The sequence below is a fragment of the Sinocyclocheilus grahami genome, unplaced genomic scaffold, assembly GCF_001515645.1.
Source record: "Sinocyclocheilus grahami isolate Dianchi unplaced genomic scaffold, SAMN03320097.WGS_v1.1 scaffold517.1, whole genome shotgun sequence".
NCBI classification, from domain to species: domain Eukaryota; kingdom Metazoa; phylum Chordata; class Actinopteri; order Cypriniformes; family Cyprinidae; genus Sinocyclocheilus; species Sinocyclocheilus grahami.
In genome coordinates this window covers 1,272,937-1,300,436 of record NW_015505696.1, presented here as the reverse complement: position 1 = coordinate 1,300,436, position 27,500 = coordinate 1,272,937, and the positions used below count along the sequence as shown (strand labels likewise).

The 27,500-nt window shown below is 39.1% G+C and overlaps 1 protein-coding gene across 1 annotated transcript in view; it reads right to left on the bottom strand.

Annotated features, from left to right (window-relative positions):
* Positions 1-27,500, bottom strand: part of LOC107554866 (receptor-type tyrosine-protein phosphatase F-like) — a 90,650-nt gene that overhangs the window by 17,715 nt on the left and 45,435 nt on the right. The window contains exons 9-17 of the mRNA XM_016237504.1: positions 27,350-27,467; positions 25,688-26,269; positions 23,365-23,462; positions 23,020-23,276; positions 20,216-20,297; positions 18,471-18,686; positions 13,044-13,201; positions 5,366-5,478; positions 688-785 (exon numbers count right to left, since the gene is read on the bottom strand). Coding sequence (XP_016092990.1) covers positions 688-785; positions 5,366-5,478; positions 13,044-13,201; positions 18,471-18,686; positions 20,216-20,297; positions 23,020-23,276; positions 23,365-23,462; positions 25,688-26,269; positions 27,350-27,467 — 1,722 coding nt within the window. The remainder of the gene's footprint in view (positions 1-687; positions 786-5,365; positions 5,479-13,043; positions 13,202-18,470; positions 18,687-20,215; positions 20,298-23,019; positions 23,277-23,364; positions 23,463-25,687; positions 26,270-27,349; positions 27,468-27,500) is intronic.

Sequence of the window (27,500 nt, the reverse complement as noted above, 5' to 3'; positions counted from 1 at the left end):
CAGTAAATCATTCTAATATGCTGATTTGCTGCTCGAGAAACATTTCTCATTATTATCAATGTTGAAAACAGTTGTGCTGCCGAATATTTTTGTGGAAACCGTGATAAATTTTTTTCAGGATTCTTTGATGAATAAAAAGTTCAAAAGAACAGTATTTATTTAAAATAGTAATATTTGTAACATTAACAAATGTCTTTACTGTCACTTTTGAACAATTGAATGCATTCTTGCAGAATAAAATATTCATTTATTACTGACAGCAAACTTTTGAAATGAATAGTTAGTGATATGATTAGCACAATTAAACTAAGAATGTGCTTAGGCTTCACCATAACTGCAGTTTGGAGCTCTATTTATAACTGATCTGCTTTAAATGTACAGCCATAATAAATCCACTGTTTCCTCACTGTTAGAGGAAACTTCTTCACTCTTATCTTCATTGTTCTGTTCTACAATTTACATATTCCACACATGCAGATGTAGGCTGGAAGAAGCACAAGTGTTTTCCAGCTTTCTCCTCCCCTTATTGTCCTGATTTAACTTAGTAGACATTTGTATGTAAATTGCTGATGTTTGCAGGACGTCGAGCAATTATCCCTCGGTGGTTTCAACAGAAGGTAGAGAGGGAGAACAATTCTCCTCAAAGTTGTTTAGACGGACACTCTGACGTGACTTGGGAAGAGTTACCTCATATTCCTGTGAGAAGTGTAGGCCGTCATTGGCTTTCAGCCGCTCGATGTGGTCAGCCAAAGCACAGACAGAAATTGGAGGGTGTTCCCGCATTCCTGCAGGGAGAAAGAGAGGATGAACTGATAGCAGAGATTTGTATTGGCCTGTTTGGTTTTGGTTGGCTGAACTGAGGAACAAACACACTTTGATCCACACAGTTTTTAGGCTTTTGGAAGATGGGCACACATGAAAACAACCCAAAGCATGAGAAAAATAGAAGGCAAAAGAGAAAAAACTATTTTTGCACCATGCTATGTGCTAAGACCAGTGGCAGTGATGTAAGCAGTGAACGGACATGCTCATTGGCTGAAATATGAACCGCTTCCGAGTCAATAGCAAGGTGGCGTAAGCTGTCCTGTACAATCAAAATGGCAAGTAAATGACACCGGCATTTTACACAGAAGGACTACAACCTGAGTACATGTTAAATAACACAGATTGTTTTCCCTCCCATCCCACATCTGCTCAACTGAGGTGTTTGAGACGGACAGCCTGTGGAAAGGACGTGAGAGATGGTGAAGCTTTAACTCAGAGCAGCCAAAGTGGTGGAGGCGGCGTGGCTTTGGTCTTGATGGACAGGGAGGAGGAGCATAGAGATGAAGGTAGTGAAAGTTCACACAGGAAAGCAAGAGTGAAACTAACTTGAAGTAGTGGGGCAGCTGGAGGCACTGGAACCTGCAGAAAGAAGATGAGGAGGGACTGTGATATATGTCACTTACAGAAGAGAGAGGAAGAGGAAAGAGTATGTGCAGAAAGAGCAAGAGAAACACCCATGAGAGGAAGAAGACAACATGAAACTGTTTCCCCAACATATTTAACTTCCGTAATATGACATAATTTTGATTGAAACAAAATAGACTGTGCAGATTCTAACTCAATCTGATATAATCACATCATTATTCACCAATGGGCCAATGAGCTTGCTGCTCAACATTCAAATACTTGGCTAGTGCTTGCTGTAGCAGTTGCAGCACGCTTCAGAAACCCTCCACCTTCCCCAGCTCCACCTGTATAATTTCATGTATTTTATATATGGGGGTTATTTCATATATGTTATATGTGCAGCAGCAGTATTTCCTACATGCTCACAACAGCATGTCTGTGGATGTACTGGCAGTAGCAAGTCTCTGTACTTGCTCTGCAGCAGCAGCAGCGTAGCAGATCTTTCCCACCAAGACCAAACACATTAACATTAACATGTATATTACCATGCTAAACTCTTAGAGAGTTGTCATGACAGAAATAATGTAGGGTGGGGCGTTTTGATTAGATTAAGAAGTTGGCTGAGAAATTACTGGTTAATATTATTTTTCCCCCATCACATTAAACTTGGTTGCATTAGTTTCAGCAACCAAGTAGTTTCAGAAGTTCCAATATAAATCCATACATATATACATATATTTAAAAAAATACACTACAGTTCATGAATTTGGGATTTTTAATGATTTTGAAAGAAATTACTCACCTAGGCTGCATTTATTTGATCAAAAGTCAAGTAAAAAATTGTAATACTGTAAAATATTTTTACAATTCAAAATATCTGTTTGGTATTTGAATATATCTTGCTGCTCAATAAACATTTCTGATTATTATCAATGTTGAAAATAGCTGCTTAATATTTTTGTGGAAACCATGATGCATTTTATTTTCAGGATCCTTTGATGAATAAAAAATTCAAAAGAACAGCATTTAGTGGAAACAGAAACCTTTTGCAACATTATAAATTCCTTTACTGTCACTTTTGATGAGTTTAATGCATTGTTGCTGAATAAAAGTATACATTTCTTTAAAAGAATGCATTGACCCTTGAACAGTAATGTAAATAAGGTCAATTTCTACATCAACCTTCTAAAGAATGAAGCACTGAAATCTAATGTATGAAAGGCACTTTGGGCCATATTTTAACAATCTAAGCACATGGTCTAAAGCGCACAGTGCAAGTGCACTTAGGGTGTGTCCGAATCAACTGTTGCTAGTTTAACGACGGGAAAAACGGTCGGCGCGCCGGGCGCATGGTCCAAAAGGATTGTACCTATTCTCCTAATGAGTCATGGGTGTGTTTTGGGCGTAACGTGCAATAAACCAATCAGAATCTCATCTCCCATTCCCTTTAAAGGCCAGTTGCGCTCGCGCCATGGCAGAATTTGCAAGAGCAAAGACTGAATGCTTCTCCAGAGAGGAGGTTAAAGCATTAAAGCGAGGTTAAAGCATGTGAGCAGACCATCTACGGTGCACAATAATAATCTTTTACAATGTAATCCTTTCATTTTTAATATTTGGCATGTTTGTGCGCTGCTGCACGTCCCTGTGTTTGTAATAAGCAGAGTGTACGCGTGTTGTTCACCCGCCTATAGGCACATATTATTAACTCGCTCTTTAATTAACAAAAAAAATATTGCAGTCTATTCCAGTTGCCTCAAGATAGCAACGCGCCAACAATGCGCCTGAACACACCTCGTTTTCAGACCAGCACACCCATGGGACGCACAAATGGGCGCAAATGTATTTGCTATTTAAACAACGTGGCGCAGGATGTGAAAATGACAACTGCATCGGGGCTGAAACTAGCAAAAAACACTTGCGTCCATGATAGGGCCCTTTGTCTTTCTTTAGTTCACATTAAAGCTTTTGTTTCAGAAATCAAGGACTGTTTGGATTTCAGCATGTCAAAACACAAGAGGATGTTTAAATTGCACTTTGTGTGTCACATTATTCACTGTTATTATGACATGGCCCAAAGTATGAATGAGGTTCTGGAATATAGTTTGCACGTCACGGATGCCTTTTCAAACGCAGTTTGCCTGAAACGTCAAACATGCATCTACACAACAAACACTCTTTATCTGTGAGGTAAGCCATTTTTACATTTTCAAAGTGTCCTAAAGCTTTTTGAAACACAAATTCTGAACTTTCACAAGTAAACAACAACAGTACTGGTAGTCTGGTTCTTCATTTGAAGATTTGCAAGCAAGGAAAATCAATTTCCATGGCAGGGAATTTGACATGAATATTTCTCCCAGTTTCGCCACGAGAAAGATTGCGCATCAGTCGAGCGTGCGCTTGTAGCCCAACAATCTGACATAAGAACATGAGTCACTTTGCAACTGAAGCAAAATTCTTAGATTCTCGCAGATTCTTATTGAAGTCAGCAAAATGTCTGAGCATTCAGAAATGTACCCTGAAAGAGAGAGAGAAAGAGAGAAAAATAGAAAGAGACAGAGGGAGAAGTGCAAAATATGGATTGAAAGTGAGAAAGAGTGAATCATCCTGTTTAATTCTATCCATCAACTTCAAAGCTCAGTCTGAACCGAATGAAGCAATACGATCTGATGCTACGGTGTGTGTGTGCGTGTTGTTTGAGATTAGCTGGCAGGTTCTGCTCCTTAGTGTGTCCTTCACCTGACAGTGTGGCTCTGTGAATAATGTTTTGTCTTCACACCGAAGCTCCAGCTGAACCTGACGTCCATAAATCCAGTGAGCAGTTCTGTCTCTCTTTCTGAGGTCTACATCCAAACAACCCCAAACTCATCCGTTTCCTAAAGAAACTCTGTTGCAAAACCTAGTGAGCATTTTAAGGTATCACAGAAGCACCGTTACAAAAGGTGTGCAGTATCATGATGCTTCAGACCTCATTCTGAGGAAGTATCGCATGCATCTTTTAAGGATCTCAAAATGCATATTCAAATATGATGGACAGGTGTAAAGAAATGCCCATGATAGTACAGTCAGTACAGAAAAGTATGCATAAAATAGTTCAATAGCATTAAAAATGGACTATTTTCCCCAATCTTTGTGGGTGCTGTATTTCCTTATGTTAGGAGCATGTTACCTTAGAACTTCTGAAGTATTTTTTCAGAACTTTTCAAAATCTTAAAAGTGCGTTTATTTTAATGTTTAAATTAGACTTTGAGTAACAGATTTACAGTGTGACCCTAATGAACACGACTGTATGTGTGTGAATGTTGTTGTCCACACAACAACGCCATAGTAATTTGTGTGTGGAATGTTGAGAACTATGTATTCAGACTTATAAATAGCCAGCATTTATAGCGGTAATTAATTTATTGCTTAGAGCAACAAATGCAGAATAAACGGTAAACTGTCAAGCACTCAATCGCGTAGCGTGACTGAGGCTAAACTGACTTAACCTATGCGAAAGCACAGCGCAGCATTGATCTGAAGCACCTCTTATGCGCAGCAGTCGCATGAATGGTTTGTCGGAGCCATGTGCATCTGTTGACTAGCGCAGGTTAATTCTATACTTTAATATTATTTACAGCTCCTAACAGGCTGTGTGACTATGAGGAATGATTACCTCGTCGTTATGTACGTCGTTATGCAGTTTTCACTATTGCTCGCGTGTCAATGATTATCCCTATTATTTATTTATTTATTTTTACAGAAAAACACTGTAAAAATGCTACAGTAAACACCAACGTAAGTTACCTGAGTCTTGTATCTCATGTGCTTCGAATGAGCAGCTCAAGTTTTCAAGAATAGCCCCTCAACAGGCAAAGAAAACCACATTGCTTTCAAACACAGCTTTGTGTGTTTATAAATGTGATGAGCGGTTTGTAACTCAATAGCTCGGTGTTAAAACAACAGAAGTCCATGGAAAGGATCCATCATGACGTACCTTGTGTTTGGTAGTTGAGCCTCCTCATTTCCACCGGGTCAGAGGAGTGGGCCAGTAAGTGATCTTTAACTCCAGCTGAATGCTCATCTTTAGCCGAGGGAGAGGACCGCTTCCTGTGCAGACAGGAAATGACATCAGATATGAGAGTAAAAACACAGAGATCAGAAGAATGTGTAAATATGTAAGATACTTCTGTAACACTTTAAAGTAAGGTGGAGCAGGTCCTGTTGGTTGCGCTGTATTGGCCCACCCAGACCTGGTTTTCTGATCTCACGCTCCTTGCAACATCCCCGCCTTGGAGAATCCTCCTGAGGAGGGACCTTCTTTCTTAGGGGCAGGACACTATTTGGCACCCATGTCCCAATCTGCGGAACCTGCATGTTTGGCTTCTGGACGGGACGCGGGAGACCTCTCAGGCCTCTCACAGGCTGTGATAGATACTATCACTCAGGCTAGGGCCCCCTCTACCAGGCAGGCCTATGCTCCGAATTGGGGTCTGTTCATTGACTGGTGTTGCTCTCACTGAGGGATGCCGGTCAGCGTTGTGCTTTCCTTCCTGTCCCCATCCACTTTGAAAGTGTATGTCACTGCCATTGCAGGACATCACGATGCAGTGGAGGGAAGATCCTTCGGGAAGCATGACCTGATCATCAAGTTCCTGTAAGGCATGCCTAGCTCCCTCTTGGGATCTCTCTGTGGTCCTGGCAGGACTACGGGGAGCCTCCTTTGAGCCGCTTGATGTCAAATTCCTGTCATTTAAGACAGCGCTCCTGGTCGTGCTCACATCTATCAAGAGGGTTGGGGACCTGCAGGCATTTTCTATCAACGAATCGTCCCTTGAGTTTGGGCCGGCTGATTTTCATGCCATTTTAAGGTCCTGGCCCGATTATGTGCCCAAAGTTCCCACCACTCCCTTTCGGGACCAGGTGGTGAACTTGAAAGTGCAGCCCTTGGAGGAGGCAGATCCAGCCCTTGTGTTGCTGTGTCCCGTTCGCACTTTGCACATTTACGTGGAATTCACCCAGAGCTTGAGATGCTCTGAGAAGTTCTTTTTTGCTTTGGAGGACAGCATAAGGAGAAGGCTGTCTCCAAGCAGAGGTTGGCCCAATGGCTAGTGGATGCCATCGCTTTGGTGTACCAGGCACAAGGCGAACCGTGCTCCCTGGGGGTGAGAGCTCATTCCACTCGGAGTGTTGTGTCCTCCTGGGTGTTGGTGTACTGGTCCTCTCTAGCAGATATCTGCAGAGTTGCGGGCTGGGCAACACCTAATACCTTCATGAGAGTCTAATATCTCCGGGTGGAGCCAGTTTCCTCCCATGTGTTGGGTATAAACAGGTAATTTGCAGGAGGTCTGGCTTGGTGTCTTGCTTGCAGCACCATTCCTCTGGTTAGGACATGTGTGTTTATCTTCTTTCAGTACGTTCCTCATCTGGTGAATCCTGGTTGATTCCTCCAACACCCTGTGGCATTCAGACTTAGCGGAGGAGTCTGTAACTGCATCCAGTATTTGGGTTGCACGCCATTAGTCACCCCCTTTTACTGGATTTAATGCCATACATGAAATTCCCTTGGTAATCCTGTATGTTCTTCCATGATACAGTTTCCCTTGGTAAACTCGTGTTTTCCCTAGACAGTTTGTTTACTGTCAGTCCCTGTTGTGTTCCCCTGAACTGGGGTCCGACAGTTTGTTTGGCTGTGCTGTGACCAGTCTCACTATTCACATTCCTATTTGAATGTGTCTCCGCACCCCAACGGTTGCTGAAATCTAGTATTGTGAGAATGTCAGAACAACCCTTTTTTGGTAAGCTTATATACTTGTTATGTGATCTGGCTTTTGGGGTGTTGGGCAGGTTACAGATTGAGGTACATCTGTCCAGACACGCTTACTTGTAAGCACCTGCTCCTTCAATTTTCGTAACACAATTCTGGTTGTGGCACTTTTCATAGGGACCTCTAACGTCAGTATCGACATAACATTGAATGTGACTGACTGAAAGGGAACATCTCAGTTATGTATGTAACTCTTGTTTCCTGAAGGAGGGAACGGAGACATACATCCCTCATGCTACAACCGTGAACTGTGCTGAATGGCGGGATGCTTTCTCGGCTCCTCTGCACAAACCTGAATGAGTGGATGCACGCCGCCATCTTATATACCCGTATGTATGGGGAGTGGCTTGGCATGCAAATTCTACTCGCCAATTGTCATTGGCCGTTTCTTGTAATGCTCAGAGGTGATTGGGGCTCTCAAGTGAGACCCGGAGTCTCCGTTCCCTACGTACGTAACCGAGACGTTAACTAATAGCACCTTACTGTAAAGTGTTACTGATATTTCCTGTGTGTTAGTATGTGTTAGAGAGCAGTAGCACTAATCTGAGTTCAATTAAACTCTTCAATTGCCTCTCATTAAACACCAAACACAAACAAGCGTTTATTATCAGATCAAAGAGAGCCGCTCAATACCCACCTCTCCTGTTTGCTGCATCCCACGGAAAGAAATGGAAAAGTAGAGGGAAGAAAAGAGAAAATGTCACAGGAAGAAAACGGCACAGGCGGTGCGTGTAGGGTGAATTTGTCAGAAATGTGGAAATGCCATTGCTACTAATGAGCTCCAATTCGAGCTGACATTTGCAAAATGAGTTTTCTTTTCACTCAATAGACATCTAACTTGAACTCTAGGCATTTGATTGTCCTGCACTCTTCAATAAGGCCAAATGGATTTGGGGATTTTGTGACTTTGATGTAATTTGGGGAGATCAGATTTTTGTTAGGTGTGCAATCAAATATTATTTCTGCAGTCTAGTTAAAAAATATACTACCATTATTTTATCAATAAAGTTCTGTCCAAGTGTTCAGAAAAAGAGTATTCTAAGAAAAAAGTAAACTGCTGACTGTCATACTAAAATAAGATTTTTGATTTTCTGCTCTTACACTGAGTCAGCAGTGTCTCTGAGAGAGACTGGCTATTTATACCTGACAGGAGGAAGTACAGTAAACTCTAGTTTGCTACGCACGGCGAAAAAGAAAATATGGTCACTAAAGCAGAATGCAATACAAACAATCTCAGTGCTGGATGACTGATTGTATTTTTCAGTAAAGTAATAGTACCTCTTGAAGAGCAGGATGGTGATGACGATGATGATGATGAGGACGACGGCCAGCACTGGTCCCATCACCCACAGCATCTCTGGGTCCTCAACATGATGGGACATCCCGCTGTGGAGCTTCACCATCATGGGATCAGAGTAAGGGCTCACCGTGAACATCTTATGATACAGAAAGAAAGAGAGCATGGAGAAAAGAGAAGAATTACTCAAAAGATCAAAACACACATTCTTTATTAGGACTACTTTCCACATTTCCACATTAAAGTCATCAAAACTATGACATAATACAGTACAAACAGAATTAAGGGAATTATGCAGTAATAAAATACATTCAAACTTTTTGTTATATTTATTTTTAATTTAATATTTCAATAATTTAAAAACACATTTGCAAGTTCACGGTTCTCTGAGGTCAGTTAATGGTCACATGACATGCAAGTAAACATAAAATATATATCTTTATATTTTAATGTTTGTCTTTTTTTAGTAAGTGTATTTAAGTAAATGTTTACATAATCATTATTATTACTATTATTATTTACATTATTTTTTTTAATTTAATTGTTCGGTTCTCATGAATCGCAGTTTGGGAAACTCTGTAAATGAAAACTCTCCGAAATGTTGGTTCTTTTAAACACTTTCTTTAGATACTTAATTCAGGGATTCTCAAACTTTTTTGTGAATACTTTGACCTCAGATATTAATTTTTTATTTAATATTTCAGTAATTGCATTAATATATTTTTTTAAATGATTATCTTTTTTTAATAAGTGTTTATAAGTGCATTTAAGTAAATGTCAACATTTCTTTTTCTTCAATTTGACATTTTATGATTTAATAAATTGTTAGGTTTTCATCAACTCACAAATCCATGTTTGGGAAATCCTGTAATAAATAAATTAAAACTCTCTTAAACTTTAGTTCTTCTAATCTCTTTGTTTAGATTCCAGCTTAGTTTACTCAGGTCATCAGAAGACTCTTAAACAACTTTAAACAATGCTTTTCCTTTATCATCTGGTCAAAACTCACCTATTTAAGCATGCCTGCATGAATGAATAAATAAATAATAGTTTTGTAAAGAAATTCATACATATGAACAAGTGGACATACATTATATATGCCTATATAATTAGATATATGTCTATAAAACTAGAAAGTGAATACTTAAAGGTGACCTTTTATGCAAAAATCACTTTTATAAGGTGTTTGAACACAGTTGTCTGGCCACAGTGTGTGAAAACAAACAGTCTATAATGGTAAAAATCCACCCACTCATTTTTTTTTGTAACGAGCGGTTCCAGATTTCTCCCTAATGACATCATACTAGGTAAAGTCCTGCCCATTTGTGACAATCTCTACCCTATTAGCATAGACACAGCCCTGAGAGAGAAGCAGCAGTCCGCCATTACGGTTTTCTTGCTGTAGCTGCTCAGCGCCAAAGAGGCATTACAAGTGTAGTTTTTTGGGATGCACCAACGAACATAGGAGTCTCCATAGACTGCTAAGGACACGGTGGTTAAATTTCAGTTTTGAAGGAAATGTCGCAGAAAAAAATGAAAAGTCCTATATGTTTGTGCTAATCATTTTACGCCGGACTGCCTCACAAATGCATCATATTTTGTTTTCCAAAAGAGCTCTCTGTAAGGCTAATGTTGCTAAAGCTACCATGTTGTCTGATGCCGTAGCATGAGCTCTTGAAGCTCCTCCCTCTGCTGAAAAGGGAGGTGGGAGCACCGGCTCATTTGCATTTAAAGGGACAAACACAAAAATGCTGTGTTTTGGTTCATACTCTAAAAGTGACAATTTCAACAAGCTATAAAAAATTATCTGTGGGGTATTTTGAGCTAAAACTTGGCATACACACTTTGGAGACATCAGAAACTTATTTTACATATTGTAAATAATAATAATAATAATTAATTACATTTATATAGCGCTTTTCTAGGCACTAAAAGCAGTCTGTTCATTGACTGGTGTTGCTCTCACTGAGGGATGCCGGTCAGCGTTGTGCTTTCCTTCCTGTCCCCATCCACTTTGAAAGTGTATGTCACTGCCATTGCAGGACATCACGATGCAGTGGAGGGAAGATCCTTCGGGAAGCATGACCTGATCATCAAGTTCCTGTAAGGCATGCCTAGCTCCCTCTTGGGATCTCTCTGTGGTCCTGGCAGGACTACGGGGAGCCTCCTTTGAGCCGCTTGATGTCAAATTCCTGTCATTTAAGACAGCGCTCCTGGTCGTGCTCACATCTATCAAGAGGGTTGGGGACCTGCAGGCATTTTCTATCAACGAATCGTCCCTTGAGTTTGGGCCGGCTGATTTTCATGCCATTTTAAGGTCCTGGCCCGATTATGTGCCCAAAGTTCCCACCACTCCCTTTCGGGACCAGGTGGTGAACTTGAAAGTGCAGCCCTTGGAGGAGGCAGATCCAGCCCTTGTGTTGCTGTGTCCCGTTCGCACTTTGCACATTTACGTGGAATTCACCCAGAGCTTGAGATGCTCTGAGAAGTTCTTTTTTGCTTTGGAGGACAGCATAAGGAGAAGGCTGTCTCCAAGCAGAGGTTGGCCCAATGGCTAGTGGATGCCATCGCTTTGGTGTACCAGGCACAAGGCGAACCGTGCTCCCTGGGGGTGAGAGCTCATTCCACTCGGAGTGTTGTGTCCTCCTGGGTGTTGGTGTACTGGTCCTCTCTAGCAGATATCTGCAGAGTTGCGGGCTGGGCAACACCTAATACCTTCATGAGAGTCTAATATCTCCGGGTGGAGCCAGTTTCCTCCCATGTGTTGGGTATAAACAGGTAATTTGCAGGAGGTCTGGCTTGGTGTCTTGCTTGCAGCACCATTCCTCTGGTTAGGACATGTGTGTTTATCTTCTTTCAGTACGTTCCTCATCTGGTGAATCCTGGTTGATTCCTCCAACACCCTGTGGCATTCAGACTTAGCGGAGGAGTCTGTAACTGCATCCAGTATTTGGGTTGCACGCCATTAGTCACCCCCTTTTACTGGATTTAATGCCATACATGAAATTCCCTTGGTAATCCTGTATGTTCTTCCATGATACAGTTTCCCTTGGTAAACTCGTGTTTTCCCTAGACAGTTTGTTTACTGTCAGTCCCTGTTGTGTTCCCCTGAACTGGGGTCCGACAGTTTGTTTGGCTGTGCTGTGACCAGTCTCACTATTCACATTCCTATTTGAATGTGTCTCCGCACCCCAACGGTTGCTGAAATCTAGTATTGTGAGAATGTCAGAACAACCCTTTTTTGGTAAGCTTATATACTTGTTATGTGATCTGGCTTTTGGGGTGTTGGGCAGGTTACAGATTGAGGTACATCTGTCCAGACACGCTTACTTGTAAGCACCTGCTCCTTCAATTTTCGTAACACAATTCTGGTTGTGGCACTTTTCATAGGGACCTCTAACGTCAGTATCGACATAACATTGAATGTGACTGACTGAAAGGGAACATCTCAGTTATGTATGTAACTCTTGTTTCCTGAAGGAGGGAACGGAGACATACATCCCTCATGCTACAACCGTGAACTGTGCTGAATGGCGGGATGCTTTCTCGGCTCCTCTGCACAAACCTGAATGAGTGGATGCACGCCGCCATCTTATATACCCGTATGTATGGGGAGTGGCTTGGCATGCAAATTCTACTCGCCAATTGTCATTGGCCGTTTCTTGTAATGCTCAGAGGTGATTGGGGCTCTCAAGTGAGACCCGGAGTCTCCGTTCCCTACGTACGTAACCGAGACGTTAACTAATAGCACCTTACTGTAAAGTGTTACTGATATTTCCTGTGTGTTAGTATGTGTTAGAGAGCAGTAGCACTAATCTGAGTTCAATTAAACTCTTCAATTGCCTCTCATTAAACACCAAACACAAACAAGCGTTTATTATCAGATCAAAGAGAGCCGCTCAATACCCACCTCTCCTGTTTGCTGCATCCCACGGAAAGAAATGGAAAAGTAGAGGGAAGAAAAGAGAAAATGTCACAGGAAGAAAACGGCACAGGCGGTGCGTGTAGGGTGAATTTGTCAGAAATGTGGAAATGCCATTGCTACTAATGAGCTCCAATTCGAGCTGACATTTGCAAAATGAGTTTTCTTTTCACTCAATAGACATCTAACTTGAACTCTAGGCATTTGATTGTCCTGCACTCTTCAATAAGGCCAAATGGATTTGGGGATTTTGTGACTTTGATGTAATTTGGGGAGATCAGATTTTTGTTAGGTGTGCAATCAAATATTATTTCTGCAGTCTAGTTAAAAAATATACTACCATTATTTTATCAATAAAGTTCTGTCCAAGTGTTCAGAAAAAGAGTATTCTAAGAAAAAAGTAAACTGCTGACTGTCATACTAAAATAAGATTTTTGATTTTCTGCTCTTACACTGAGTCAGCAGTGTCTCTGAGAGAGACTGGCTATTTATACCTGACAGGAGGAAGTACAGTAAACTCTAGTTTGCTACGCACGGCGAAAAAGAAAATATGGTCACTAAAGCAGAATGCAATACAAACAATCTCAGTGCTGGATGACTGATTGTATTTTTCAGTAAAGTAATAGTACCTCTTGAAGAGCAGGATGGTGATGACGATGATGATGATGAGGACGACGGCCAGCACTGGTCCCATCACCCACAGCATCTCTGGGTCCTCAACATGATGGGACATCCCGCTGTGGAGCTTCACCATCATGGGATCAGAGTAAGGGCTCACCGTGAACATCTTATGATACAGAAAGAAAGAGAGCATGGAGAAAAGAGAAGAATTACTCAAAAGATCAAAACACACATTCTTTATTAGGACTACTTTCCACATTTCCACATTAAAGTCATCAAAACTATGACATAATACAGTACAAACAGAATTAAGGGAATTATGCAGTAATAAAATACATTCAAACTTTTTGTTATATTTATTTTTAATTTAATATTTCAATAATTTAAAAACACATTTGCAAGTTCACGGTTCTCTGAGGTCAGTTAATGGTCACATGACATGCAAGTAAACATAAAATATATATCTTTATATTTTAATGTTTGTCTTTTTTTAGTAAGTGTATTTAAGTAAATGTTTACATAATCATTATTATTACTATTATTATTTACATTATTTTTTTTAATTTAATTGTTCGGTTCTCATGAATCGCAGTTTGGGAAACTCTGTAAATGAAAACTCTCCGAAATGTTGGTTCTTTTAAACACTTTCTTTAGATACTTAATTCAGGGATTCTCAAACTTTTTTGTGAATACTTTGACCTCAGATATTAATTTTTTATTTAATATTTCAGTAATTGCATTAATATATTTTTTTAAATGATTATCTTTTTTTAATAAGTGTTTATAAGTGCATTTAAGTAAATGTCAACATTTCTTTTTCTTCAATTTGACATTTTATGATTTAATAAATTGTTAGGTTTTCATCAACTCACAAATCCATGTTTGGGAAATCCTGTAATAAATAAATTAAAACTCTCTTAAACTTTAGTTCTTCTAATCTCTTTGTTTAGATTCCAGCTTAGTTTACTCAGGTCATCAGAAGACTCTTAAACAACTTTAAACAATGCTTTTCCTTTATCATCTGGTCAAAACTCACCTATTTAAGCATGCCTGCATGAATGAATAAATAAATAATAGTTTTGTAAAGAAATTCATACATATGAACAAGTGGACATACATTATATATGCCTATATAATTAGATATATGTCTATAAAACTAGAAAGTGAATACTTAAAGGTGACCTTTTATGCAAAAATCACTTTTATAAGGTGTTTGAACACAGTTGTCTGGCCACAGTGTGTGAAAACAAACAGTCTATAATGGTAAAAATCCACCCACTCATTTTTTTTTGTAACGAGCGGTTCCAGATTTCTCCCTAATGACATCATACTAGGTAAAGTCCTGCCCATTTGTGACAATCTCTACCCTATTAGCATAGACACAGCCCTGAGAGAGAAGCAGCAGTCCGCCATTACGGTTTTCTTGCTGTAGCTGCTCAGCGCCAAAGAGGCATTACAAGTGTAGTTTTTTGGGATGCACCAACGAACATAGGAGTCTCCATAGACTGCTAAGGACACGGTGGTTAAATTTCAGTTTTGAAGGAAATGTCGCAGAAAAAAATGAAAAGTCCTATATGTTTGTGCTAATCATTTTACGCCGGACTGCCTCACAAATGCATCATATTTTGTTTTCCAAAAGAGCTCTCTGTAAGGCTAATGTTGCTAAAGCTACCATGTTGTCTGATGCCGTAGCATGAGCTCTTGAAGCTCCTCCCTCTGCTGAAAAGGGAGGTGGGAGCACCGGCTCATTTGCATTTAAAGGGACAAACACAAAAATGCTGTGTTTTGGTTCATACTCTAAAAGTGACAATTTCAACAAGCTATAAAAAATTATCTGTGGGGTATTTTGAGCTAAAACTTGGCATACACACTTTGGAGACATCAGAAACTTATTTTACATATTGTAAATAATAATAATAATAATTAATTACATTTATATAGCGCTTTTCTAGGCACTAAAAGCACTTTACATTGTCAGGGGTATCTCCTCATATACCACCAGTGTGCAGCATCCACCTGGATGATGTGATGGCAACCATAGTGCGCCAGAACGCCCACCGCACACACCAGCTTATTGGTGGAGAGGAGATAGAGCAATGAAGCCAATCAGTAGATATGGGGATTGTTAGGAGGCCATGATGATCAGAGGCCAATGGGCAAATTTGGCCAGGATGCCGAGGTCACAAAAAGGGGCATAATAGGTCACCTTAAAATGATACTATGAACATTATTGTAATGCATCATACAGGCTCTATAGTTAGAGGATGTGACAGAGATCAAGCAAAAATAGATTTTGTCTTTGGTGTTGTCTATGCCATCTCCTATAAAAATGTTAAAGGTTGCAGGTAAAAATTTTGTAGGTAAAAATTTGTTTTTTATGAGACAGTCAATATGCGTGTCAACACTGTCACTGTCAGCCTCAATGTGATGTTTTATGACGTTCAGTGATCACATACAAACTGAAAATCTATTGATGGGTGTTTGGGCAGAGCAGAAGGAAACCTTCACATCTTCAAAGTTGCACAGAAGTCAGGCTCCTTCCACAAACGCTGGCAACTAATCGTCTTAATAACACCTTTTAGACAGCACAGCGCGGTGCAGGAGATAGAGGGATGGAAACAGGAAGATAGAGGGAGTGTGAGAGAGAGAGAGAAAGGGCTGAGGGAGGGGTAACCTCTTCCATCCCGCTGAGAAGCAAAGGATATGTATCATCAACTAAATCCCATCAGTGCTACACCTTCTGCATTCCCTCCGGAAGCGACACCAGGAACCACAGAAACCATCACTGCCCAGAACTCATTTACAGTAGTGCAGCACAAACACAGAGTCTCAGAGGAGTCTCAGCGCACAAACCCACAGTTCACCCAAAAATGACTTCTAATTGTGTCCTCTTTTGGAAGACCAAACAAAGTAGTTTCACTTTCACAATGAAACACAGCGTCACACACGGCAGGCTAGAGTGACCGGCGGCGGGCAGGCTTGAGAACGGCGCGGCCGGCAGATTCGATGAAGGAGCGCCCGGAGGGCTTGCGGCAACCGCATGTGACGACCCCGGGCTGGACTCCGCTTCGTCCACGGTGAAAGCCGATCCGGCGATCCACAGCGTGAAGTTGATGTATTTCCTCAGCGACCAGCACAGATCAGCTCTAGGCATGACGAAGCAGATATCGTCCTCTTTTGGAAGACCAAACAAAGTAGTTTCGCTTTCACAACGAAACACACAGCATCTTCACGACATGGCGGCAGCAACAACAATACTACAGCGAGAATAAAATTTACACCGCGTTTCTTTGCGTGAACATTTGGGCGGTGTAATGCAAATCTTCCCACATCGTGACATAGACATGTGGGGGCGTGTTAGAACGAGCCGTTTTAAGTAGGCGTGGCTGACTCTTAACTTTTATAAAGAATATCTCTTTGGATTTGAGACTTTAGTCTTTGCAACTTTACAGATCTTCTTTATGCACCAAGAGCTTGTAACACTCCAAAGAGAAAGGAAAAATCATCATATGACCCCTTTAAGTCTTGTTTCCTGAAAAAAAATAAATAAATAAAAAATCAAAATGTAGTGATTTTATGCTTAAAACAATAAAAATATGCCAGTGCACTGAGAAATAATTGTTTTCCCTTTGAATTAAGTTTATTTTTTGACCCTACAGACAGATCTTGTTTTTAGCATGAACTTTTTTCTTTTTTTTTCAGAAAATAAGACAATATCATAAGTACTAAAAATAATTCTTTGCTGTGCATGATGGTGAGTAAATGATGACAGAGTTTTCATTTTTAAACAACTATCTCTTTAAAATTAATTCACAATCTGACATGAATTAATGATGAAATTATGATCATCACCTCTGTCTCTCTCTGCAACAGGATGAGCGCCGGCGTGACAGCAGAGTGAGGAAGCGTCTAAAAGCACTGTGGGAATCTGTCAGTGGGAAACTTTCATAGTGATCAATTTAATCGGCACTACCTCAGATGGAAGCGCATCCCACAGCGTGAGAAATGCATCTCTGACTGACTCCATGCAGCCACTATTTACTGATGCATATTCATGTGTGTTTTGATTCCTCCTTCACCTCTCGTCCATCTCTTCATCTGTAATGCTCAGGTCTCTCCAGCATTAATGATAGCATCTCTCTCTCCTCCGCCGTCACACTCTCTGCTGATCTGCCACAGTCCTTCATGCGATGTCTCCTTCTCTATCTTTCTTTCATCTCCTCCTCCTCTAATCTGTTTTTCTTTAAGTGCTACGGTTGTTTTGCAATCGACCTTTTTCATCCAATTTCACACTCGCTAGTCTGTTTACCAGCCCACCGCAGACTGTCCTTTCACAAGACCCTCTCATCCTCTCCTCTTTTTTTCTTCTCTGATCCTCTCCTTTCATTCTTTCTTTTTGAGGATTTAAATTTAAGATTTGAGAATGAAAAATCAGGCTGATTATACTTTTGGTCAGATCAGTGTTTTAGAATCACTGAAATGCAAAAAATGATTTTCGTACTCAAGATACATTTACTTGAAAAGCAAAATGACTTAAGATATTAGGTCTTGTTTTCTGACAAAAAAAGAAAAGAAAAAAACCTTTTTGCTTAAAATAAGAAATATCTGCCAATTGCCAATAGGGTAAGAAAAATCATCTTAATTTAAAGGGAAAACAAGATGATTTTTCTTGTGTCATTAGAAGATATTTTCTCATTTTAAGAAAAAACTCACTTAATTTTGAAACATTTTTCAGAAAACAAAACTTAATATCTTCTCAAGTAAATGTTTCTTGATTTACAAATATTTAAATGTTTGTAATGGAAAACAAAAATACAAAGTAAGAAAATCATATTTTGCAGTGTATTATTATAGTTTTTAATATTTTGAATTATTATTTACATTTTTTTAGATTTCCCATTTTAATTTTATTTACAGATTAAGTAATTCTGATGTGTGTCATTTGTATTATTTTTCAGTTTTTTTTTTTTCAAATGCCTATTTAGTTTATATTATCTTTACTTCAGTTTCAGTTTAGTTATTTTAGTACATAAAGTTAAACTAAATGAGAAGTGTTGCCTTTAGTTTTAGTATTATTTATTATTTTAGTATTATTTAGTATTACTATTATTACCCTGGGTCACACTAAATACATTCCCTACGTTATGGGGACCAAACGTGCCCACTAGTATAGTAATACCAGTAAATTTTGACCTTGTGGGGACATTTTGTTTTGGTCCCCATGAGGAAACCATCTTATAAATCATACAGAATGAAGTTTTTGAAAATCTAAAACAGCAGATAGTTTTGTATGAGAGGTAGGTTTAGGAATAGGGTTAGGGTAAGGGGACAGAAAATAGCTTGTACAATATATAAAACATTTTGTCTATGGAATGTCCCCACAAAAAAATGGAAACCAGTATATGTATGTGTGTGTGTGTGTGTGTATGGCTCACCGAGTCCCGGTCTTTCAGTGCCGCCATTATAAATGTGCGATACTGCTGCTGTCCAGGTAGAGGTTTGTTATAGAAGCCTTTGTAGGTTTTCTCGTCTCCTAACACGAAGGTTTCTGGAAGAAACTCCAGCTTGGCAGCGATGTAAGGTCGCAGGAAGTCCTGAGTTTGTCTCCTCCTTCTCTTCCTCACACCTGAGTCTCCATTACTCCCCAAAAGCTGATAAAGCACAGAGAACACCTCACATGAAGCACATCAGTAAAATGATCTCAATACACTGGGAAAAACATATACAATAACATACACAAGATATATAAGGTGCACACACACACACACACACACGCACACACGCACATACACGTACACTACCTTTTAAGGATGCATTAAATTGGTTAAAAGTGACAGTACAGACATTTATAATGTTATAAAAATATTTAGATTTTTAAAAAAAAATGCTGTTCTTTTGAACTTTCTATTAATCAAAGAATCTTGAAAAAATGTATCACGGTTTCCACAAAAATACGAAGCAGCTCAACTGTTTTCAACATTATATAAATAATAATAAATGTTTCTTGAGCAGCAAATCAGAAAATTATTATGATTTCTGAAGGATCATGTGACACTGAAGAGTAATGATGCTGAAAATTCAGCTTTGCATCACATGAATAAATGACATTTTAAAATATATTCACATAGAAAACAGTTATTTTACATTGTAATACTATTTTACATTATTACTGATTTTACTGTATTTTTGATCAAATGAAGCCAGCCTTAGTGAGGAGAAGAGACTCCTTTCATAAACATTAAACAATTTTACCAACCCTCAAACTTTTGAACAATATATTAATATATTTTCCAGCAGTCCTCAAGGTCTGTGCTGAACTGCTGATTGGTACTTTCAGTCCATGAAACAGCTGGACTGTGACCCAGAGGTCAGATAGATACCAGCCTCAGGTGCTTCAGTCACAGGCATCATTAATTCAAAATGACACACACACTGTCTCCAGTACCTGTATCTGTCTCTTTATAGACCACTTCCTCTGTATCTCCATCCCTCACTCTTCCTCTCATTTCTTTCTCTCCACAACCATAATAACCGACAGACCTCAGTTTATTTCACTTTAGTAAAGCACATTTGTTGGAGACTGACTCAAATCCAAGGTTGTAGGATTGCAGCTGAACAAATGGATTCTAGCAGCAGAGAGAACGAGGACTGCAGCGAGTATAACATCAGCACAGTGATAAACACCAGCACAACACGCGATCCAATAACACAGCTCTCATTTGACTCGGCAACGCTCATAAATAAGGGGTAACTCGGGGGAGAACGGCTGCGTGAAAATGGGCTGTTTCAAAATGCTGGTGACACCATTGTGACTTTTACAGTGCCGCTGTGTTTTGATATTCAGTAGGCAGCACCTGAAAAGTTTCCCCTATTTTGCAGACGTTAGTTTATTGAGAGCAAGCAAACTCATGAGAAAGCAGAAATGTGTTGGAGCCCGAAAGCTCAGTAGTAATAACAAAAATGCAAAAACGCCAAGAGAAGCTTTTTAAGAGCCCTCAAAGTGCCTGTGTCTCAACAGCTGATGCACAGATGCAGAAGAACTGAGACGCTAAAAACAGATGAAAAATAACGAGTGGAACAACAAAGTAGTTGCATCATACTGATGTATGTTCATAACATAAATAAGGTAACAGAATGTGTGTTTGCTTTTTTTACGTGATCATCACAAACACAAACTCACCTCATCCAGATCCATATCCTCCGGGTTTTCCCAACGGCGTAGAGTGGATGTAGTAACTGGCACCACCACTATATAAAACCAACTAAGAGGAAAACAAACAAACAAGTCATTAACAATATGATACATTTTTCTCTGAGGTCTTTCTTACCATGCACACAAGTTTGGGGTCAGTAAGATTTTTTTTACCGTTTTTGAAAGAAGCCTCTTCTGCTCACCAAGGCTGCATTTATTTGGTGAAAATGACAGTAAAATCTGTAATATTGTGAAATATTATTACCATTTAAAATAACTGTTTTCTATGTAAATATATTGTACAATTGTATTTATTCCTGTGATAAAAGCTGCAGTTTCAGCATCATTACTCTTCAGTGTCACATGATCCTTCAGAAATCATTCTAATATGCTGATTTCTAAATTATTATCATTGCTGAAATCAGATGTGCTGCTTCATATTTTTGTGGAAACCATGCTACATTTTTTACTGCATTCTTTGATGAATAGAAAGTTTAAAATAAGATAATTTATCTTAAATAGAAATGTTTTTTAACACTATAAATGTCTGTCACTTTTGATCAAATAAATGCATTCGCACTGACTAAAAGTGTTTTAAAAAATCGTACTGACCCCAAACTTTTAAATGGTAGGATATACACAATGTGTATTATAAGGCATTACGAATATCTTTATACTATTTATTCAGTACTGTCACACTCAGTACATCGCTGCACGACACAAATAACGCTGTTCATGAGTTACACCTGTTTCACACAACACTGAGATCGTGATAATGAAAATCATGACCCTCTTCATCTCTGATGGAGTTCACAAACCTTTCTAGCTGCGCTTTATCACAGGTTCAGCAGGTTTGTTTGTGATGAAACCGTCTGGTTGGGCATTACACCACTGATTGCATTCCTAAATGAATCTGTGACAGTCGTGCAGCCTGTGGCTCATTCGGTGACTGAAACAAACACTTGAAACCCAATTAACGGCTGAGTAATTCCCACGCTCTCATGCCGGCCTGAGCAAGAGCATTGTTTGATACGTGTGATGCCTGTAACGTCTGATGTAACTGCCGTTAACAACCTCGCTTTGGCTTTGATGAAGAAAAATGTCTGGTAGTTTCTAATTAAAGGATTTCTGAGCTGTCTTTGGTCAGAACCGATCCTGCGGGCTGATCCTCAGACTGCTCCGCATTACACCAAATCCAGCTCGCTGCAGTGAACTAAACCTGTGTGAGGCGCTCCTGTGAGCTGCGATGGGAAGTGTTTGAGTATTAGCCTTCAGCCTCAGTCTCGCTAAAACACAACGGTCCAATATCTGCCCAGAGAGGAACAGGATTCTTGTCTACGTGCGCTGGCAGAACTCTGAGAGTCCAGCAAACATCGCCTGAGAGACAACACATGAGCTATTTTAAGATAAAGGGTGAGGAATAGCAGTGCTAACGGTGCTGCAATAGATGAACAGTAATGATTATGGTTGCTTTGACATAAAACGTCAATCATTGAAAAAGAAAACAATAGTTTTGTGTTTTTTTCCTCTGTTTAGTGTCAAAGCACTTAATGTAGCCCACAAGCAATGTACAGTACAGTAATGTACTCTCAGTTTTTATTGATCCAAGTCATGCAATGCAAACCATTGATACAGAAAACATTGTTTTTATAGGGGAAAACTATTCCCACTGGGGGAAAATAAAGAGACATTTCAACAATGTTTGGAAAGGTTTTTTTTGTTTAGTTTTTTGTTTTTTTGCATGCCAAATGAAGCGAAAACAACAACAGCAACAACAGATCTGTCAACTATATGAATAAAAGAAGCTGAATGAAAAATGCCGAGGACACAAACAACTCAGCAACAAGACGAAATGGAAACCTGGGGAATCACTCGTCTCGACATGTACAGCCGCAGCAAAATTTGTTTTGCAGATTTAATAACAGGTAAAATACATATCAGTCATAATCAGAGCAGCTACAACGTAATGTATCATGTTGTTAATAGCACTACAGAACAATAAACTATATGTGGTGAAACTTGAAATGGTCAGAGTGCAGAGTTGTAATGTATTTTAGTAGAACAAAGTGTTTTTTGTGACATTTTCTTTATCTTATTTATTTATTCAAAGCCAAGAAATGTCACATACTGTACTGAAACTCTCTGCTACTCTTCACTCAGATATCCCCCATTCTATATGACTATACAATAATAATAATAATAATAACAATGAAAAATAAGAAATGTAAAAATTAAACAAATTAATAAAGTAACATATTTCTATTGACATAGTATGTACTGTAAAACAAAAAATGAGAATTTAATATATACTACTAATACTGATTAGAGTAATTGTATTTTATTTTAGTATAATTTTGCTTCAATTAAAAAAAAAGCAAAAAAACAAACAAACAAAAAACTGTTTTTTTTTTGGTAGTGACCTTTAAGCTTCTCTTTTGTTGACACCTTTTTCTCTGTTGTTGATTTATAAATGATTCCCATTACAAATTTAGGAAGATGGTTGGTGTGTGTTGCATTTTCAAATGCACGTTATCAGCAAGCCAATTTAACAGCTCAGCAGAGATGAAGCTCGTGCAGCAGCTTTTACTATGAACCAAGCTGAAAACACAGGATCATGAGCTGCTCACGTGTAAATTAACACAGTGCCGCGCTTCACTCTGAACTAGAGTTCTTGCAGTGCTGTTGGAAGCTATGCTATCCATATAGGTGGCAAGATCAATAATGATGACAACACTAACATGACCAGTGAAGAACTGCTGGCTGCACAAGATTACAGCGTTTCTCTGACTGACCTGACGAGGGCGCTGTTGTGTATTTTGGGCAGAGTGATGGTGAGTTTGCCGCCCTCCTCTGGGTCTTGTTTGTGAAGGGCTGATTTGGTGGTGAACAGGTCCGGGGCGGTGCGGATAGAGACCTGCTGCTGCAGTCCGCCGGCGCTGTTCCCACGGCTCATCAGCACAAAGGAGTAATCCGTGTCCGGCTGCAGGCGCGTGATCAACTTCCTCTTCAGGTCGCCCTGTACCTCGACGCTCTGCTGGTTATACAGGATCTGGCAGCAGGGGGCGCACAGGTTAACTCAGTCACACAATGAGATTCATTTTACACTGCGCTTCTGCTTCATGACTGCAGCATCTCACCTTGAAAGGCACTTGGGACTTGTAGGTTTCTGGCACCTCCCACGTGAGCAGGACAGAGGTCTTCATCACAGCTTTCACACCAAAGTTTTTAGTGAACTCTGCAGAGGAGGTGAGAATAAAATTACTGCATATGTCACAGATGTATTTACACAGAGGAACCGCAATGCTGTGTAAAGAGACTGCACTGATTAACATGCTGTACATACATCTTCATCTCAAACCACACATGAAAAATCAAAGCCAACTATCTGTTATCTGCATGTGGCTTATGCTATAAGGAAGATGAGAAGTCAGAATGCAGAGAAATGATGACACCATCTCAGCAGACATATTTAAAGGGATAGTTTATATAATTAAGATATAATTGCAATTAATGATTTAATTGTCTGTTTTGCTAATGTTACTTACAGTATGAGCTAAGCTTAATACATTATTTATATTTTATTTGGAAACCCAAGTAGCCCCGTACATTTCTCTTTAATGCTTTGAAAATAATATTTTAAAAGATAAAATATTTTTATTTTTGTTCATCCATAATATTAATCCACTTTACATTCACACTGGAGCCAAGCAAACCTGAAAAATGATACAATTAAATAAAAAAAATTAAAAAACCAGGCCTAGTTCTAATCCTGCATTACGTTCTTCCATGGAACACAAAAGGAATATGAAATGAAAATAAATGGGAACGGATACTGTTGAGCTCCAAACTTAACAAAAAGGTACTCCATATGATCCATGGAAGAAAGAAAGAAAATCAGACAAGTTTGGGAACGACATGAGGGTGAACAAAACCTTCATCTTTCTATCAGAAGATGGGCCGTATGTGGAGATTGCAGTGACTGCAGTTCACAAACTGCACGTCTGCTTCCTCTCCAACCATCTGCTCAGTGTGAGTGCTTTTCAATGCACACTTTACATCTATATTGTAAAACATTTCGATTGAAACTGAATTTTGGACGGAACTTAATGTTATTCATGACCATTGAACACACTGAATCTTGTCCAAGATAATTCAAGATTTTGTCGAAACAGCTGTGACTGTCCAGAGTCACGCATCGGACATGTATTCAGTTGCTAGGCTCTATTTTTATCACACTGCACTGGGAAATCTCATTGGACCAAATCATTAGCCAAGAAAAACCACAAATGAGATCTCTTTAATGTCTCAGTTGGTTTTCCAAGCAACAGTGAGATTAAATAGAAATCAAATAGAGATATTTATTTCTTAAACCTCCCAGTTCTCTGATTTTTATTCTGAGAGAAAACCCTCAAGAGCCAGGGCTATTATTGTTAACTAAAACTAAAATCATTAAAAAAAACAAAAACAAAACATTGCTTAAACATGAACACTGAAATAAAATAAAATAATAAAATAACATAATTTTTATAGCAGATAGCTGCCAAAGCAACGTTTATTTTTTTTGTTTAATTTAAGTTGATGTACTAAAATAAATAAAACTAAAAACTAAGCAAAAACGTAATTAAAAACAGTAAAAACGAATAAAATGTCAAAACAGAACAAAATTACTTAAAATTTTCACTAGAATTGAAAAAAAAATGAAATGAAAACAGAAAATATATAAAAAAACTAATTCAAATGATAAACACAAAATATAATAGTATATCAATAATGTTAAAATAACACTACGTAGCACTTTAAGAGCTCTTAATGTCTCATATACTTCATGTTGAATTCTTCCTATTTGACAGCAATCTGTGAATATCCTAATTATATCAAATGAATTTAAAGCACAAATATCTGAATCAAAGTTGATTCTTAAAACATAAATAAGCCCTCCATTAAATCTTTAACTCTCCTGAGATTTGCAAGAGCAACATCAGAGCAATAAAGATTTTCTCTGGTAAATACAGCTTTGAGATCAGTTTTGATTTGAATTCCAATTTTGCTTCCTTAATGATTCCATTAACGATTCCTTTAGAACTTTAGAAGCAGCTACTTCACAACTGATTAGTGAGTCTTTTCTGACTGATGCATTAAAAACCGATCATTAGAATGATTTATTCCTGAATCAGACTATGTGCAATCATTTTAACCAGTGAGCATGTCGCAATAAAAGATGTCTTCCTTCTTTTTACTCTCATCACATTCAGTTCAGATTGCACAATTCAACTCAAACTCACAGCTCAAATAAAACATAATTTCGTTATGATGTTATAAATTCAATAATGGTGCCTCATCACTTCTGAATTGCAATGCAAGAGTATTTTAGTGCCGTTTCATCAACATTGATGGATGAATGCAGACGTTCAAGAACAGATCATGAAAATAGTTGTCATTCAGAGCTCTTTAAAAACTCACCAGGCATGGATGTAGACATGGTTCTGCTCTGGATGCTGGGGCTGATTGGACCCCCTCCTTTACCCGTGAACGCCGTCACCCTGATGTCATAGGTGGTGTCCGGCTGCAGACCCTGGATGGTCATTTGCATCTCGGCGGTATCGTTGGTGTGGTTCTGATGGCTGTTGATGTCACGGTACACCACCACGTAACGTATGATCTTCCCGTTCCTCTCAGGCAGAGGCGGAGGGTCCCAGGCCAGTTTGGTGGTGGTGGTTGTCAGGCCCACCACTCTGAGGTTTTGTGGGTAACTGCTGGGGACATCTTCTGGGGTGCTGATCTCTTTACTGTACTCCTCTCCATTTCCCGCGCGGTTCTTGGCGCAGAGCTTGAAGATGTAGGTGGCACCCTTGTGCAGGCCAGTGACGGTGAAGTGGTCATCGGCGCGTCTGAAGTCACGGGTGCTGTAAGTCTCCTCTTCTTCACGCTTATAGCGTAGTCTGTAACCCATCAGTTCGCCCACCATCTCTTTCGGCGGCTGCCACTGGATCAGAGCTGTGTTCCCGATGGTGGTGCTAATGATCATGGTGGGCTTGCCAGGAACTACCAGTGACAGGGATAATACTGAGTTAAAGGCATAGTTCACCAAAAAACACTCAAACAGGTTTTGGTCCCCATTGATTCTACAATATATATATTTTTTCCATAGTATGAAAGTCAATAGGGACCAGAAACTATTTGGTTAGCCAATTTTCTTCAAAATATCTTCTTTTGTGTTTAGCAGAAGAAAGAAATGCGTACAGGTTTGGACCAACTTGAGAGTGAATAAATGCTGACAGAATTTCCATTTTTGGGTGAACTGTCCCTTTAATGTAATTTGATTTCAGTAACTATGGCATTTTGGTATAGGGCTACACCAAAGAAAAAACCCATTTTGCAAAATGGTTGCGATACAACAATAGCAATAGTGAGTTCATTTACATGCATGTAGCTCATAATCCTTTTTAAGAGTTTCACAGTGGTTTTGTTAATTTACTGAGAATCAATCTGCTCTGAGACGGCATATCATGAGCTGCACACGTGTACATGATGAACATAGTGGTGCACTTAGCTCTGAAAACAGCAGCACATATATTTATTTGCAGGCAAAATGTCAAAATAAATATTTGATGGGTTAACATTTGAAAATAAAGAATTAAACAGTCCTGTAATTGTACAGCTGTACTAAACTTTTTTTTTTTTAAATTATATAATAATAGTATTATTGCAATATATAATCATATACAGTATATCTATATCTACATTTATCTATATATTTATATATACATATACTGTTGAGCAGTGTCAATGTTTTCCAATATTGTACAGTTTTATTTTATTTTGGAAGACAATATGGTCACTCTAGTTCATTTTGTAAAGCACTACATGGATAAATCCTCTCCTACCCTATAAGAAGAATGATGTGAATTAATATCCACTTCTATTTAACTTGCAGTACTTCGGCCAGATTGTTCAGAAGATGAAATGGGTATAAAGCTACAAATACAGCTACAGTGACAGTGGAGGTCACTGTGAGGTCATCGTGGGCTTGAGTTTGAAGGTTTAAACTACAGTTTAACTTTTTTTTTTTACCTCTAAATGCACTTAAACTCTTTCATTGAACCCTTAAACACACAATCTCACCAGCCCCTGTTGTGGTCACCACTTTAGCTTTGCTGCGTGCTCCATCTCCCTTAGTGGTGTATGCCGCCACAGTCACTGAATATGTGGTTTCAGGCAGCAGGCTGGTGATGATGGCCTCCTGAGAGACAGACAGAAAGAGAGAGAGAGAGAG